The sequence below is a fragment of the Ostrinia furnacalis genome, unplaced genomic scaffold, assembly GCF_004193835.3.
Source record: "Ostrinia furnacalis isolate ACB-3 unplaced genomic scaffold, ASM419383v2 OfSCF1132, whole genome shotgun sequence".
Classification (NCBI taxonomy): Eukaryota; Metazoa; Arthropoda; class Insecta; order Lepidoptera; family Crambidae; genus Ostrinia; species Ostrinia furnacalis.
This window is the reverse complement of record NW_021131371.1, coordinates 1,524,179-1,541,874: the sequence shown is the minus strand read 5'-3', so window position 1 is coordinate 1,541,874 and position 17,696 is coordinate 1,524,179. Positions and strand designations below refer to the sequence as shown.

Here is a 17,696-nt window from a genome sequence, read left to right as displayed (position 1 = left end):
TTCACCATAGTGATGTGCGCTAGCTCATGTAATCGAACAGTATTGTTTCTGATTCATACAAACAAATTGTACTTCGCAAAGCACAAAAATTGTTTCAGGTATAGCCTGACCAGGAACATAAAAACCCTGGCGTAGTGGCGCGTCAATTTCATTTGATAGTGCAACACTGAGTACAGTCGTACCTGTGTTAAATTAATAGGCTAACTTTATGTATCAGGATTCAGGATTACGGGCTAATTTGATATTTTCATAAATTAACGAAAAAATATTATTATAGGTAACCTGATTTAAATAAATTAAATGAAACCATCAATCGAGCTAGTAGAATTTATTTTATTATTCATCAATAATCAAATTCAGAACTTGAATATTCAACTGCAATGTCTGCTCATGAACGCTTCAAACTCGGTACTTCTTTCCCAATCCCATAAAATTCAACACTTAGAAAGTGTCAAAAAATTTTAAAATAGGTAGTTGAAACAAACCACAGCTAATTTTCATAGTGGACTGTACTATACGATAAACATGTCAGCCAATTTGACAACCTTTGTCGGAAACATTATTCAATGAAAATATTGTCCAAACCCTTAGTATTTCTCTTCGGCAAATACTTTTACACATTGTGAACCACTTTTCTTTCACGACTATAAAAATATTTTAGCAATTTAATTCATAAAACCAATTGCGCACATTTAAAATAAACTTTGTTTACACTTTGACAGCAATAGACTGACATGCAAGGTGACATGTCAATGAAGTTTTCAGTTACTGTTGCCATTAAAAGAAATTAGTACCATTAGTTTTCCGCAACATGGCGAGGGTTTTTATGTTCCTGGTCAGGCTATAATAAAAATAACAAAAATGTTTCAATTATTTCTTGTGACCATTATATTAATATATATTTTTGGATTATACACCTATCCAGTATACACCTAATCCATCCTTCTACATAACGCGGTAGAAGTAAAATACCTTCTCGACTGAAAATGCCTAAGCCAAAATGCCAGTAAAAAAATAGGCACTATCGGTTCTTGTTAATGACTGTTGAAAATAAATGAAATGTGATTCTTTCTTAGAACCGGCTTAAAAGCTAGACAACCACATCAAATGAAAAAGTAAAAGTTACTCCGACAGGTCCTAACTCAAAACCATTCAATCAATTGATAATTGACCTGAAATAATTCACCACACTATATAAACTATATGGATTCTTAATATGTATTTGTAGTTTTGAAAATTTTTGCTGGAACACCAAATTCTCATCATATAAGTAAAAATGTTTCGCTCTCCCGACATTGATATCTGATCTGTCTGGATGAGTTTTTAATTCTTAATCTGATGATTTTGATTTCATGGACTTAATTCTCTCTCATGTCTCCATTAGTAGCAGCCTAGCAGCTACGTACGTAGAGTGTTTTAAATTCACCCGAACATCCTGATTGCAGTATCCCCCAAAAAACCGATCCGTTCGAATTTGTGATTCGAATTTCAAACAGACACTTTGTGTGTTCACTCGACCGTTAATTTTGCAGGATCCAGCATTACCCTGGAGTAATGAATGGATCATTTTGCAGGATCCCTTAAAACTGGATTGCTGCGGGCCCGCGGGAAAGGTTCCAAAGGAAAGGCGGGAATTGAACCCACGATAATTTTCAAATTAGTTTAAGATGCAACTCTTAACGCTAAAAATTAAAAATAACTATTGGTTCTTGTCTTTCAAGTTTCAACATCAGAATAAAGAAGAATAATTAAAGAAGTAATGGTAAACATGCTTGCTAACGAAATTTTTACCTTTTCTTTAAACTGATGATTGTTTGAATGATATACCTACTTACATAACCTTCATTTAATTTTCAAAACAGCAAAATTAATGAAATCTAAAATTTAATATATGGACAAGTTTTGTAAATGTTTTAACTGAAATCATTTGATGCATAAAATTTAAACTATTTTTTGATAAAACTTACCGTGAAGTTTACTTACTTTTAAAGAAAGTTATAAAAAGTGTTTTCAAATTATTAGAATCGAACAGTATTCCCGATTTCTCGTAGTAAATCGAACAGTACACAGCACTACGGTGAATAAAAAAAAAGATGCTGTCTATGACTTTAAAATGTTGCCAATTTTAAAAAATAATTTACGATATTAAGCGTTATAAATACCGTTATTTGCAAACTGTCAATGAAAAATGTCAACATTCAATCGGTCAAATAGCGTGAGCTATAAAAAACAGATGTTTTTTTGCCTTTCCCGGTGCGGTGTTTTGGCTGGTTTTGGCAAGAGTTAATTTAATTTTATACACTAAAAACAATGAATTCCATTTGGTCTAGTGGCTCAATCATATAATATTTATTTAGTATAAGTTGTGTTGATAACCATTTATTGTTTGTTTTCACTTCAACAATGTTCCCAACAAATCATAAAACAATATTTGTTTTGGATCACACTCCTTACTTTGGGATTTCTTCGGACTTTCCTATAGACTTCGATACATCAAAGAGCCGCGGTCCTGGCTATGTGCCTTTGCCGCCAGTTTGCAAGTCCTTGTGGACTTGTAGCGTTGAGGCTGCCGTTGAATACTGTAGAATAGTTTGGGATTTATTTCCTGAAGGGAAACTGGTAAATAATTTGCTATATTATCTATTTAAGAATATTTTCTACCAGACAGGCAGTCTTCAATAACTTCACAATATCTTTTATTTCAGGTACGATTTGTTGTTAGTGATTCTGCAGCTCATATTTTAAACACATGGGCTGTAACACAGCAAAATCTAACACATGTAAGTATTACTATGGACTGCTTTTGTCTGATAATAAATGATTTTTATTTTATTTTATTTATTTTTTTATTACACTTACTAATTTTTAAACTATAAGTTTATACTGCAGAATAGTAGTAGGTATAATAACACAAACAAGTAGCAGTGTAATAACAGAAACATGTTTTTCCGTTCCAGATTCTAAATGGATTATGCTTGGTGGGTCCGGTGAGGCGCGGCGCTGGTGGAGACGTGGTTGGCTTGTGTGCCGCTATAGAGGCTTTGGCTGAGCCCTCTCCTACGCAAGCTGCTCAGCCAGCTGCCGAGAGACTGTTACAGAATCGGTTAGAATAGCCTGACTTCAATTGGTACTTTGTGGAGGCTTAATTAATACATTGATTTAATAAGTCAAGATGGCCTGTAAAATTATTATTGAAAACTTTAAATTCTAAACTAGATTTGATTTAGCTTTGTTTTTGTTTTGTAGCCTCTTTAGTTGAGTAAATCCAAATAACAAGTACTAAGGGTAGACTAAATCTAATTTACTATTATTCTCTTCTTATTCCCTGACAGTTTTATAAGGAGTTATTAATAGTATTGTCAGTATTATAAGACAGAATCAGATTGCTTATTTACAACTCATACCTTTGTTTTAGGGGAAGAATAATATGCATAACTAGTGCAAGAGATGATGACTCCATAAGAAGTTTAGCAGGCATAGCGATGAACACACTCATACAGCAAAACAAGAAGGCGACTATGCCTCAGCCTTCCAACAGCCCGGAGGCATCAGCTGCTCCTACGTAAGTATAATCAGTATAAGTAATTATTTATAAATTCCTAAAGGCCTTTAAATTAGACTGATAATAAATAGAGTTATTCAATGGATCCAATATCTAGATTAACCGCATGTGGCCTTACATAATGTAGGGGAGAGTTCGGTATATTGTACCGCCGGGTAAATTGTACCACCCTTATATTTCTTAAACTATTTATTGAATGTCTGTAATTGCAACACTCAGCGATACACAACTAAAACCAATTAATATCGGCCATGTGGTTTTTGCCGTGACAACAAACACGTGTGTTTTATTTTGAAAAGTATTTTTTCATTGTTTTCAAGTAACTTTTGACAATACATGTTTAGATTGTAATTTTGTTAAATTTAATCACAGGGTGTTTCTAATATATTATTTAGAAGCGTAAATTAGTGTGGATTACAATTATTTGAAACATTTTTCGGTATTTATAAGCTATATTTTTTACCGATTTTTTAAAAGCACTATCACCTAGTCGGCTAAATGGACAACACGCATAAGTTGTAATATTATGTTAAATTATGAATTAATTTAAAGTTTAGATCACACACATTACACTAGTTTTTATTTCACCTCAATCCATCCAGTATTACCGAAGATAGAGCCACGAGAAGTTTACGGACTATTTAAAATTTTCAAAAATTTCCAATATTCGCGCGTGACGTCACAACATGATTTTGCAGCCCCCGCACGTTAACCCATTTACCACTTTTTGTCTTTTTCCAACTAATATAAAATTTTACCTAACTGACAACTGTTGTTAGTTGTCATCGTTCAATCACATTTCAAACGAGGCGCTATAAAAGTAACCATTATTATGCCACCTATTGCCAATTTTGTGCACTATGAAGCCATTTTTACATTTATGCACTTAAATATAATTTTTCTGGAAAAATAACCAAGTTTGTGTCTCTGTGCTCAATAACGAGTAAATATTCCAGTTATTTGTTAATTTTACTTGGAAAGTTTACCGGAATTTTTGAAAATTGGTGAATAAATAGATTTCGCTATGTTCTTTCCGAATTTTGTGACCTCGTTTATAGACGCGCGCGCGCCCGCCTTATTGAAAAAAATCCGCCTTAAAAAAGGTTTTTGACAACTACTTTTTTCATTTTATAATTTTTGGGACATAGACAAGCTAAGAAGCTTTGATAAATGTGATAAATTTCATGTAATGTAAGTTAAAATAGATTTAGAGTTGTGAAACAGTCAAATTATTGTACCTGCTAAATTGCGAGTTCTTTTTTCTTTGATCATGGCAGGGCACGCTGCTGGGTGTCCTAAATATGCTGAAGTATAAAAAAATTCGCGTTGCTGAAGTATACATTTTTTTTGTCTTGTTTGTTTCTACATTACATAATTGTATCCTACTATTATTATAAATGCGAAAGTTTGGATGTCTAGAAGTTTAAAATAAAGTAAAGTAATGTTTGTTTCTCACCAACATAACAGATAATTATTATGATAACAAACAATCAGGAAAAATAAAAAGTAAGAATGTTGGTGGGTTGATACCTGAACTAGGAAGATTCCTGTGTCTCAGGTTTGTTACTCTTTCACGCAAAAAGTACTCAACGGATTTTGTTGAAACTGTACAATATTATTGTTTGTAACCCAGATTAACATATAGGCTATAATTTATGCCGACCTGTGACACTAAATTTCACGCGGGTGAAGCCGCAGGCAAAAGCCTAGTCGTGAAATAAATAGGAAAGTTTAAGGTTCTGAAACGTGGTCGCTTACTATGTGCCTCATAAGAAGGCTCAAGGTCACCCAAAGGGTAATGGAGCGGGCTATGCNGCGGACTCTCCCTTACAGATTCAATCAGAATATTATGAGGATACTACATTTTGTTTTTATAATAAACTGTTTCAGATCTCTAGTGGTTCATTACTGTCACCTAGTGATCATAAATGTCACACCAGAGAAGGCAGACACGAGAGTCAACAACCAATCACTGACTGAGGTGAGCCTTGTACTAAAATCAAATTAAAACTAGTTATTATTGAAAATTACTGAATACAATTCAAACACACATGAAACTATGAAATCACACGTCTTTATGAGGATTTCTCTTTTACATTTTCTCTCATTCCAATGGCAAATACCTAACTTTGGAATGGTACAAAAATACTTGAATTATGTTTTTTACAGATGGGAGGTGGTCTTATGGGTGTAGAAGTGATAGTGTCCAGGGCCAGTAATCTAGCTAATTTGCTAGGTCGTTTGGTACTGCCACACTACAGGTTAGCAACCACCACGGTCACTGGTATTCCTATGAAGGTAAGATCTAGAAAATATGTTGATTTTATAACACCAAATTGTAATAATAGTTCAATGCAACATAAACTTTTCAGGGAAATGGAGATATTTTATGTTATGTTCAAAACAGTTCAATATAAAAATGTTTCACATGACAAAACTGTATCGCAAATTTTGCAGCGCGCTGGATCGCGATCCTCAGCAAACCTGTGCACTTAAAAACTGAAAGAACTGCTTCACGAAATTATTTTATTAAAACAGTATGTAACGATTTCAGGAAGAGCAAAATGCAAGCTCCAGTGCAAACTATGACGTGGAGATAATTCACTCGTCAGACGCTCACACAGGATTGAGGGCATCCCAGACAGCTGCTGAAGCATCGGAATCTGTAAGCTTTATTTACATTAGTTTCTGTGTTTTAGTTAATCAATCTCACTTCATCATAACCCCAAGTAAGCAAGAAAATTAAAATACTTATAAAGCACTTCTAGCTACTTAACTTCTTCTTCTACCTTCTGATCCTCTCACCACATTTCCCACAATGTCATTTTATAACATCACTAGCGGCCGCCCGCGACCTTATAAAAAATTCATAAAATTCATTTATTTTTGCAAATAGGCTTTAAAAAAGCGCTTTTACACGTCCCAATATTAACCCTACCACTGCTTCGGGACAATAAATGGGCAACTTCGTACACGTGGATCCCGTTTTACCCCCTTAGGGGTGGAGTTTCGTAAAATCCTTTCTTAGCGGATGCCTACGTCATAACATCTACCTGCATGCCAAATTTCAGTCCGATCCGTCCAGTGGTTTAGGCTGTGCGTTGATAAATCACTATGTCGTTTTAGATTGTCGTTTTATATGACGGCAATTTGGAGCGCTTTTTTATTTGTTGTCAACGCAATTATTATTTGTTGTCATCGTCTTATTTTCTGAGTTTTGTGTTTACGTATAGCCTCTTGTGCATAACTGTAATTGTGTCCAGGTGGTGCTTCGCTGGTGGACCCCCCGGGGGGCCGAGGGCGGCGCGGGCAGCTGCAGCGGGCCGCTGTGGCGCGTGACGCCCGCCGACGTGGCGTCGCGGCCGTCCGCCTGCCTGGTCAACTTCCTGCTCAACGGCCGCTCCGTCACGCTCGAGGTGCCCAGGTGGGTTTGGGCTCCGCTGGACCTCCCGGGAGGTCGAGGGGGGTGCGGGTAGCTACAGTGGGCCACTATGGCGCGCTTGAGGTGCCCAGGTGGGTCCTTAGGGCTCCGCTGGACCCCCCGGGGGGCTGTGTGTGGCGAGGGTAGCTACAGTGGGCCACTATGGCGCGCTTGAGGTGCTCAGGTGGGTCCCTAGGGTGCCGCTGGACCCCCCGGGGGGCCGAGGGTGGCGAGGGTAGCTACAGTTGGTCGCTATGTCGCGCTTGAGGTGCCCAGGTGGGTCCTTAGGGCTCCGCTGGACCCCCCGGGGGGCCGAGGGCGGCGCGGGCAGCTACAGTGGCCCGTTATGGCGCGTTTGAGGTGCCCAAGTGGGTCCTTAGCCCTTAGGGCTCCGCTGGACCCCCCGGGGGCAAGGGGGACGCGGGTAGCTAGAGTGAGCCGCTATGGCGCGCTTGAGGTGCCCAAGTAGGTCCGTAGGGCTCCGCTGGACCTCCCGGGGGGCCGAGGGTGGCGTGTGTAGCTACAGTGGGCCACTATGGCGCGCTTGAGGTGCCCAGGTGGGTCCTTAGGGCTCCGCTGGACCCCGCGGGGGGCCGAGGGCGGTGCGGGCAGCTAGAGTGAGCCGCTATGGCGTGTTTGAGGTGCCTAAGTGGGTCCTTAGTCCTTAGGGCTCCGCTGGACACCCCGGGGGGGCCGAGGGCGGCGCGGGCAGCTGCAGCGGGCCGCTGTGGTGCGTGACGCCCGCCGACGTGGCGTCGCGGCCGTCCGCCTGCCTGGTCAACTTCCTGCTCAACGGCCGCTCCGTCACGCTCGAGGTGCCCAGGTGAGTGTAGGGCTCAGCTGGACCCCCCGGGGGGCCGAAGGCGGCGANAATTAGAATTAAAAAGAAAAAGTGTGCGATAGTTCGAATTTTATTTTATGTGTAGTGGACGCATAAAGTCCGAACTGTAGTTGTCACGTTGCATTGCTACGCGCCAAAGCAGATTTTCGTTGTGCTGAAAAAATTTAGTTTATCTTTTCATTAAATGATAGGTATAGGTGTACCAGAATCTCATGGCAAACAAAAATATTGGAAAAGTGTGTCTTTCATATGGCAAATGTCTATGGCTTTATTGTTACCTGTCAACGTAGATCAAGTGAACTGTCAGTCGCTGCAGAAATTTTGTAATCTCTTCATGCCTATTTGTTATTTTTGTGAAAAAGTCGAAAAAGCTCAAGCAAGTCATATTGTTTTCAATGTGTATTGTAAAATAAGTTATAATTCAAAGTCAATCTTTGATTTTAAAGCCCGTCGTTGAGTTGACAGTAAGTTGAAGTGAAATTGGATACATTTAGTTTATTACCTAACTGCGTCAGAAGGAGGGTTTTTTTTAATATTATTCTTATAATAGCTGCTTTATCGGGGGTTTCATGTGTACCTCACAAATTGGTGCAGAGGAATGGTGAAAATGTTATGACCATGTAAATAAAATTGAAAAAGATTTCATCAAGTTCGTTCGTTCGTTCGTTCGTTTCAGCCGAAAGACGTCCACTGCTGGACAAAGGCCTCCCCAAGGATTTCCACAAAGACCGGTCCTGCGCCGCTTGCATCCAGGTACTTCCCGCGACCTTCACCAGATCGTCGGTCCACCTAGTGGGAGGCCTGCCCACGCTACGTCTTCCAGCTCGTGGTCGCCACTCAAGAACTTTCCTGCCCCAGCGGCCGTCAGCTCTTCGAGCTATGTGCCCCGCCCACTGCCACTTGATTTTAGCGATTCTGTGGGCTATGTCAGTCACTCTGGTTCTCCTACGGATCTCCTCATTTCTGGCAACTGCAGCGGGCCGCTATGGCGCGCTCGAGGTGCCCAGGTGGGTCCTTAGGGTGCCGCTGGACCCCCCGAGGGGCCGAGGGCGGCGAGGGTAGCTACAGTTGGTCGCTACGTCGCGCTTGAGGTGCCCAGGTGGGTCCTTAGGGCTCCGCTGGACCCCCCGGGGGGCCGAGGGCGGCGCGAGTTAGAGTGAGCTGCTATGGCGCGTTTGAGGTGCCCAAGTGGGTCCTTAGTCCTTAGGGCTCCGCTGGACTCCCGGGGAGCCGAGGAGGACGCGGGCAACTAGAGTGAGCCGCTATGGCGCGTTTGAGGTGCCCATGTGGGTCCGTAGGGCTCCGCTGGACCCCCCGGGGGGTGGCGAGGGTGGCGTAAGCTACAGTGGGCCGCTATGGCGCGCTTGAGGTGCCCAGGTGGGTCCTTAGGGCTCTGCTGGACCCCCCGGGAGCCGAGAGGGGCGCGGACAGCTGCAGCGAGCCACTAAAAGGAAATTGCTGCATTGCATTTACGAATGACCTTCTGCTTTTGACCTGTAAGTGGCAAGGACCCAGGAGTACCTATACAACGTGTCCCAAAATTCAAGGATAAGCCGACGCCGCAGGATGGACATAGTCTTGACTACTTTAGGAAAAATGAGGAAAAAAATCTATCTCAATTATTTTTTAACTTACACAATAAATTATGAAATTCGACGAAAATTGACACCCCTTATGATATTTTACATTACCACGACCGCAATTTTTCAAATATTCCTGTTTTTCTGTTTATATCGGCAACTTAAGTAGTGCTGCTGTTCACCCCAACTCTTAAAACCCCCAGAATCCTTGCAGTTTTTACACAAAAGTTAATCAAAATATGTTATTTCCTTAAAGTTTTGAACGATTTTTACTTTCACTCCACTTTGACTCATCGTCTTGTAAAAAAAAAAGTATGAACACTACTGCGGCAAGTTTTTTTATAAAGCGCAACTATCTAAGATTCCGAAATGGTATAATACTCTAAGAAAGAAACCTAGTCGCAAAAAAGATATACGTACCATTTTTACAAGCACTTCGCTTGTTAGTTAGTATGGAATAAATCTTGCAACTGAATTTAAAACCTGGGGTGGACAGCAACACTACTTAAGTTGCCGATATAAACAAAAAACCAGGAATATTTGTAAAATGATGGTCGTGGTAATGTAAAATATCATAAGGGGTGTGAATTTACGAAGAATTTCGTAATTTATTACGTAACTTAAAAAATAATTGAGTTAGTTTTTTTTTTTATTTTTCCTATAGTAATCATGACTATGTCCATCCTGCGGCGCCGGCTTATCCTTGAATTTTGGGACACGTTGTATATCTTTCATGTTTAACTTTACCTGTGGTATTTACGGTTCTCTGCTGTGATGTCAGGCTAAAAATGGGCTAATTACTTAAGCTGTATAATTTATCGTTCTCTGCTTTGATATTAAGTTGGTAATACTTATCCTTAAACTGTCCACGATTGCATCACAATTAATTGAATCCTTCCGTCCTTAACATAAGGCTGTCTTTACCTCATTCCAGTCGCAAAGGCGGGGGCAGGTCAGCGTCCCACGTGTTGGCAGCGCAGGGCGGCGAGCTGTGGATCGGCGCGCTGGGCGGCCGCACGACCTACGACGACCCGCCCGCCCTGTCCGAAGGCGCGGGCGGGAGGGTCACCGACTACAGGTAGATAATAGGGATGTTATGGATATGTAGGAGAGCCGGCTGATAAGTCCGCGGCCTAAGGTACTTAATGAAATAAAATAAATGGTTTCTATTTTTTATTTTGTAATATAATCTCCCTGAAAAGAAATACATTTCTTAAATCTCGCATACAAAGCCTTTTACCCACCCAAAATTTTTTTTTTTCAAAATGACGACCAACCGCAGCTTTAATTTCGTCGTCATCTGCATATCTCCGGCCCCGTGAGTCCTTTTTCAAATCGAAAAACAGGAAAATATCGCTAGGTAATAGGTCTTGGCTATATGGAGGGTGGTCAATCTCTGAGAACCCGGTGTCTTTCAGGGCTTGGCCTCGCAACACGTGCGGCGTGAACGGGCGCGTTGTCTTGCGGAAAGAGCAATCCGCGTGTCAGTTTTCCACGTCATTTCTGTACAATAGCCTCGCAAACATAAAGAAATATTCTTCAGCTATCTGCCACGATTTAATTCTTTGGTCAGCCGGAACGATTTTTTCGACTTTTGAACGTTTCTTTCACTCAATATCGTGACAGGGCGGGGGTCGTTTTCACAGGTCTCTCGTCCGTGTTGAAATAGTCGGGCCCATTTTTTAACCATGGTATATGAAGGTCCACAATCCTGAAGAACCAATGACATCTTTTCAAAAATGTCTTTCGTTCTATTTTCCTTCTTTACGAGGAATTATGTCCGCGGCGCGCGGTGTCGAAATTCCGCAAATCTCCAGATTCGGCGGACATGGTGATGTCATTTGTTCGATAGAAATTGAACTATCAGTGCAAACTTAATTAGTGATTGCTTTTTATAATACTACTGAGTGTCGCAACTAGTGACATGAGTAACAAGCTAATTACTCATCGCTAAGTACCTTAGGCCGCGAAATTTTCAGCCGCCCTTCGTAGTTACGGTTACGGATATCTGTGCTTTAGAATGCAATTTGCAATAGTTGTCCCCAGGGTTCGAGGATATATATCAAGGGATATATATCAAGATATATATCGGATATATATCCGATATATATCAAGCCGGTTTTAATGATATATATCAACTTTTAAAATTTGTTACTGTTTTTGCACTTTTTGACATAAGATTTTTATTTTTTTTGTAAATTTTGCCGGATTTAAAAGAAATTTTATGTTTTTGCTTTATTTGTCTGATTTTAAGTTTTAAAAACATTAAAAACATGTTAATGCAACACTTATGCAATAGTATTCATGAATAATACAATAAATTAATAGTATGGCTTTCATACAAAATTGATATATATCAAAGTTGATATATATCTGATATATATCATAAATATCCGATATTTTGATATCTATATATATAAAAGAAAGTCGTGTTAGTTACTTCGCTTATAACTCAAGAACGGCTGAACCGATTTAGCTGAAAATTGTCAGGGAGGTAGTTTAGAGCCAGGAGAAGGACATAGGATACTTTTTATCCCGTTCGAAATGAAAAAAAAAAGTCTGCTTATTTATTGCCATTAAGGCGGAACAAAGTTCGCCGGGTCAGCTAGTTTATAATAAATATCGGATATTTTCGAACCCTGGTTGTCCCACACTGTTCATTCATGGCCGCACACTTTACATCGAATAAAGTAATAAAAGAAATGATACTAGATGGCATTATAAAGGTAAATCAGGCTGTTATGCCTTTATGTATAATGCTATACTAAAAACAATTATAACTCTGGCTACATCCGAAACTTTTGAATCGGTTACGGTTACGGATATCCATAACATCCCTGGTAGATAGTATTTTGAATCGGATACTGCATGCATAGTGTGGACAGGCCGTGATAATGAGAGTTTTCGCGTGTGAAAGATCCGCTAGATGGCAGGACGTGGATGTGGGGTCTGATTGCTGCGTGATTGGTGGATTTTGACATATCTGTCAATGTCATGACAAAAATAACGAATCATGCAGCATTTGGACCTCGCGTCTACGTATTGCCATCTGGCGGATTTTTTATACGCGAAAACCCTCATTGGCCCGACGATCTGGTGAAGGTCGCGGGAAGTAACTGAATCCGGGCAGTCCACAACCGGTCGTTATGGAAATCTGAAATCTGCATGCATTCAGTTTTGCATTAGTTGCGGTCGCATACAAGTGTCAGACCCTGGCCCAACGTCAGCATCAAGCTAGCGATAGGACTGCCTAAATTTGGCCTTTTCTATTTTATATTTCTTTCAAGTGATACCGTGATAATATAAAATACTAGCGGCCGCCCGCGACTTCGTACTCGTGGATCCCGTTTTATCCCCTTTTTTTCTGAATTTTCTTTGCTATAAACCTCACGGAGCCCGAGACCTTTCCAACGAATGCAAAACCGTGGAAATCGGTTCATGCGTTCTGGAGTTTAGCGTCAGGAAGGAAAACCCGACTTATTTTTATATAGTAGATATCTATGAAAATGGGAAGTGATGCTGACCCCGCAGTGTCTCTGTTCAACTTGTTCCAAAAAAATGCTCATGACTAACTAAACAAGTGTTAATAATTCATACCAATTTCACTACGACAGTACTTATTATTATTCTGTGCTACGACAAAGACCACTAAATGGATCATGTCAAATCATGCTTGCGTATTATCTTGTAACTGGGTAGAACTTTTCGGAGTCGAAGTAGGTATATGACTGACTCAGATATTAGAGATTTATCTCAGATTAGCTTTGTTTTTATGTAGGCAGGTATTTGACCGCAATCGCAACTGGTGTTAATTAAGGGAAATTAGAAACTCAAAATTAAGGTACACATGGTAGCAATCCTGTCAGTAATAATAATTATGGTATTAAGGGAGATGCAGTATAGGATGGTACATATTTTATGTGCGTTATAAGTGCCTATTCAATTCACTCTTGCCTTGAAGAGGCCCGGCACATCAACACAGCTGTTACCATCACCATCTTGCTTTTTAAGGTCAATAAGGTTTATTTTACTATGTATCTCCCGCAGAATAAAAGAATTCGGCGCACTAATGCAACAGAACCGTCTCGCTCCGTTGCGCGGCGCGGGCGCCAACGGGCGGTCGCGTGCGCGTCTTCAAAGGCACACTACGTACTGGCCTCTTACTATATCCTCCACGCTCATATTCAACCTGGGATCGGTGAGTGATGTACCGTGAACCATTATTATTATTGTTGAAAATAGCACATATCCCGACTAAATAAAGTGTTTACTTTGATAATAATTATGTCATCATCTGTACAGTAATTAGCACTCCAGAAACTTCTTCCAGATTATTGTTGCAAATTAGAGTTTGGACATTTAATGCACCAGCCTTTGGCGGTTGTGCAGTAGGAGTGCAAATGTGCGATTGTGTGTGACTTTTAGCTACTATACTCTTTACTCTTCACACTAATCTTTTAACCTGGAATCATTTTGTTGACTAACTTATATTGTGTAATGTGTTTTTTTAAACAAAATATGACAACTTTATGAAAATAGATTGACAATAACGATCTGTGTTTCTCTCAACCGAAAGACTGCTGGGCATACCTTATTCCACAACTACCAGTCCCGTTCACTTAGGCTCCTTATGCCTGTTTTTACCATCAATCCCTAATTTAGAAGTAACCCATATGTAAACAAAATTCCTGTTATTTGTTACCATAGGGGTCACTTAAAAATTAGGGATTGATGGTGATAACGGGCATTAGTCTCCATTGTTGTATACTCAATTCACACGTTCACAAACATTTCAGACCATGGAGCCGTTAACAAGGCTGGTGGTTCAAGAGTCCCTGACTGACGACGAGGTGGACACGTGTCGAGGCGTGCTGGTCAATCTATTGGGCATGGAGTCAAGGCATGAGTTCCCTTCTGCACAGCTGCCTTCCAATATGAGGTAATTAAACGTCCTTTATAAACTTTCGTTTATCGCTGGTGGTGCATGTCTCTGATGATAAGGTGGGCACGTGTGGAAGCGCGGTCAACCTTCTAGGTATGGAGTTGCGGCATGAGTTCCCGTCTGCACAGCTGCCTTCCAATATGAGGTAATTAACCTTCCTTCCTACCTTTGGCCTGATCATCACTTTCCATCAAGACACGAGCATCCCCGTTCTGGGTACAAAAAATCTTTTTGTTGCTCTATCGTGAGTCGTTTTATTAAACCAATTGATGCGACATTTGATCTCCCTGCAAATAGCAATATCGCAAAATCGCCCAAAAATTACTTGTCTTGCTCGTCATTTTGGTCTTCGTTTTGTATTTTGTTCGGATCTTAACGAAACCCCAAGCATCGACATTTCTATGGTTAGTCTAATGTTATCGCTTAAATTTTGTAAGTTTTTTGTTCTAAAATAGTACTTATTTCAATCACATAACATGCCCTAGTCTTTAACATTAAATGATATTTTTTGTACATGTAAATAAAATATTCCAGGGGCAAATCCAGCGGGCGCCGCGAGGAGCAATGGCGGCAAGTATGGAGCGAGTTGGAAGCGCTATTGCGCGCGCATTCCGCGTCGTCCGCGCATCGCGCGTTGCTACGAGTGCTGTTAGAATGCCGCGCCCACAACAACCACGCGTCCGACAGTGAGTGCGAATTTGTATTTTATATGGATGGGGGAAGGCTGATTTTTGGAGGCACGATTATGTTGCAGAATTGCAAAATCAGAATTTCCAGGGGTGGCAAAATGTTGAAGTTGCGTATGATTCAATGTCCCATCAAATCGAAATGATGGCCAATTTTCAACGTCTCTTACAGAAAACTTGATACTATTAATTCCACTTTTATGACTTTGTAAGACATTTAACCGACTTGCGGCGATTTGTCGTTCTATCCGATTACAATGTAGATTCAAGTCTACTCATTTTACGGAATTACGATGACCATAATGAACTAAATTCGGACTTTATATTTGTAAGAAAGTGTTCATGGCATTATACTACTACTTTTGATGTGTTATTATGAAATCAGTCTTTCCCCTAATGTGTGTTTTTGGGGCACGTTTGTTTGTTTTACTAACACTTTTAAAACTAATTTTTGATCTTAAAACTAAACATGCAAAATTAAAACTATAATTGAGTACAATCAACTAATTTTGATGTACTTTTTTCATCAAATATAATAAGTTCAGTTCTTTAAAAACACATTTGAAACGTAACAAATGAGTAAAATACTTATATGTTTTATGAGTTTACTAACAAATTGTATAGATATTTTTTTCTATGAAAACATTTATTCAAATAACAAATTTTAATCCAATATTATAATCTGATATCTAACTTTTAAGTATCTAACATTAGCACCGGCAATCGACACCTTGCTAACTTTTTGTTGGTGAGTTAAAAAATATAATCCTACTGGTAATACATAGAATGGAACGGTCTGTGCTATTGTTTTGAACATACTACATAATTTTGTTTATACATCATGATCTTCCAGCTCCATTTCAAAAATCCATTCACAATTTCTTTCATCATGGTTTATTTTTCACCTTTATCTCAGAATTCACAATTTAAAAAACAAATTCAAAAGAATAGTACTTACCGGTTCCTTTCTTCTAAACTTGCATGTTTTTGACAATGCAGAGATTGATGCATGTTAACAATGTATGGTGTGAAAAATTAGGATTTGTCTTGATGTGTAATTCCCTACTTTTAACTCAGTTACCTATCTTTGCACGGTACACTAATAAAGGCTTTCGTATACCCTCTGATTTATTTCCCCTTGGAATGCCGTATCTTGATTACCCCTAGTATTAAAATCTCATGTTACTTTTTAATTTGTTCGTGATTATGTGAATTGACTAACAACTCAGGCTAGTATGTTTTTATTTATTTATTTAGACTAATGATGATGATGTCACAAGCTTCTAATTAAGCACACTGATTGATAGCTAGTCAAAGTATCAAGTAACCTCGTAGGTAGGTGTCATGTGAATGTGTAGGTAGTTGTGGTATATAATTTGCATGTAACTTTCACGTGTACCCGCTATGTATTGCAGGCGAGTCTCGGGCGACTGTCATTCGTGCGACAACAGATTCTCCTCTGTCGCCAGTGGGTGCGGGCAACGGGTCCAATGCGGGTGACGTTTGGGCCCCCCGGAATGTTCTCGACGCGCTACTGGGCGGGCCGAGGCCCTCCCGTCGGCCTGACTTCGCGGGTAGAATGGCGGCCGGCAACAGAATTGCGACTCTCTACCCTCAGTTGCAGCAAGACGTCGAGGCCCAACATTAGACTACCTTCCGAAGAAGACTTCTTCGTATATACATAGATCGTGCTATCCACAAAGACATGCCCCACCAATTTTTGGCCGAGGGAAGCGCGGGGTGCGGGGAATATGATCCGAGCAATCCGAGCGTCATTATTGTAGTGTGCGTGTGCACTCATGGATAATTTAGCGTGTACGTGTACCGATAACACTCCAACATTAGCTGAAGAATGGTGGGGCGCGTTTTGGTGGATGGCACGATCTGTACTTTACTCCAGAAATGCAAAGAGTTCTAAGTATACTACTACAGCTTAGGTTGTGAGAATTGTAAGATTTATTGGTCAAAGAACTACGGTCAAATCTACAAGTCAATAGTCGATTGTGAGCGAGTGACAACAGAAACAGATATTGTTTTTATGTGACCGTTAAAGTTCTAAGTGCGTACTTTGTTCTGAATGGTTTGTTAATTTCATTCTAAGTTGTCATGCCTGTTTAATAGTATACGTAGAATTTTCCGCGAGTGCAAAAAATACTGCAGTTCAATGACCTCCTTCAATGCGAAACACATGACACTTGACGTACTTTTGTAAACCGTTGCTCGAGTAAATTGTATGGAAATATTGTATAGAGCCTTGACGTCACACGTCAGTACTTTTTCGAGGGACAATTTGTTGAGTTCAAATGCTTGCGTAGTCACGTAGAACTAAAAAATATATTACATGTATAAATTTTCTTATAATCAAATGAGATAGTGATCAGTTTTAGTTTTTTTTTAATTTAAGTAAATCTTTTTAATTTATGTTCAAATGTTTAAAAAATAGTGCCAAGAGTTTAATATTGTGAAGAAAGAAATAAAAATGGTTTACATTTATGAAGTTTGTGCATGTATAAATAATTGACAAATGGAAAAATGAGCTCTGAAAAATGTATTAACAGATCTTTAAAACTGTCTGAGTATGATTTTAATAAATAATTTTTAAGACTATTATTGTGTTTCATTTTCATTCATTGTATTGTGTAATAATTCTAAACGTGAGATAGT

At 39.7% G+C, this 17,696-nt stretch overlaps 1 protein-coding gene across 1 annotated transcript; it reads left to right on the top strand.

Annotated features, from left to right (window-relative positions):
* Positions 1-2,219: 2,219 nt before the first annotated feature.
* Positions 2,220-17,639, top strand: asun (integrator complex subunit 13 asun). Its single transcript, XM_028302625.1, has 13 exons — positions 2,220-2,619; positions 2,706-2,780; positions 2,958-3,103; positions 3,416-3,562; positions 5,453-5,543; positions 5,732-5,860; positions 6,117-6,227; positions 6,826-6,986; positions 10,339-10,482; positions 13,452-13,602; positions 14,201-14,343; positions 14,881-15,032; positions 16,448-17,639. The coding sequence occupies exons 1-13, from the start codon at positions 2,404-2,406 to the stop codon at positions 16,678-16,680; spliced, it is 1,899 nt and encodes a 632-aa protein (XP_028158426.1). The 5' UTR covers positions 2,220-2,403; the 3' UTR covers positions 16,681-17,639.
* Positions 17,640-17,696: the final 57 nt, after the last annotated feature.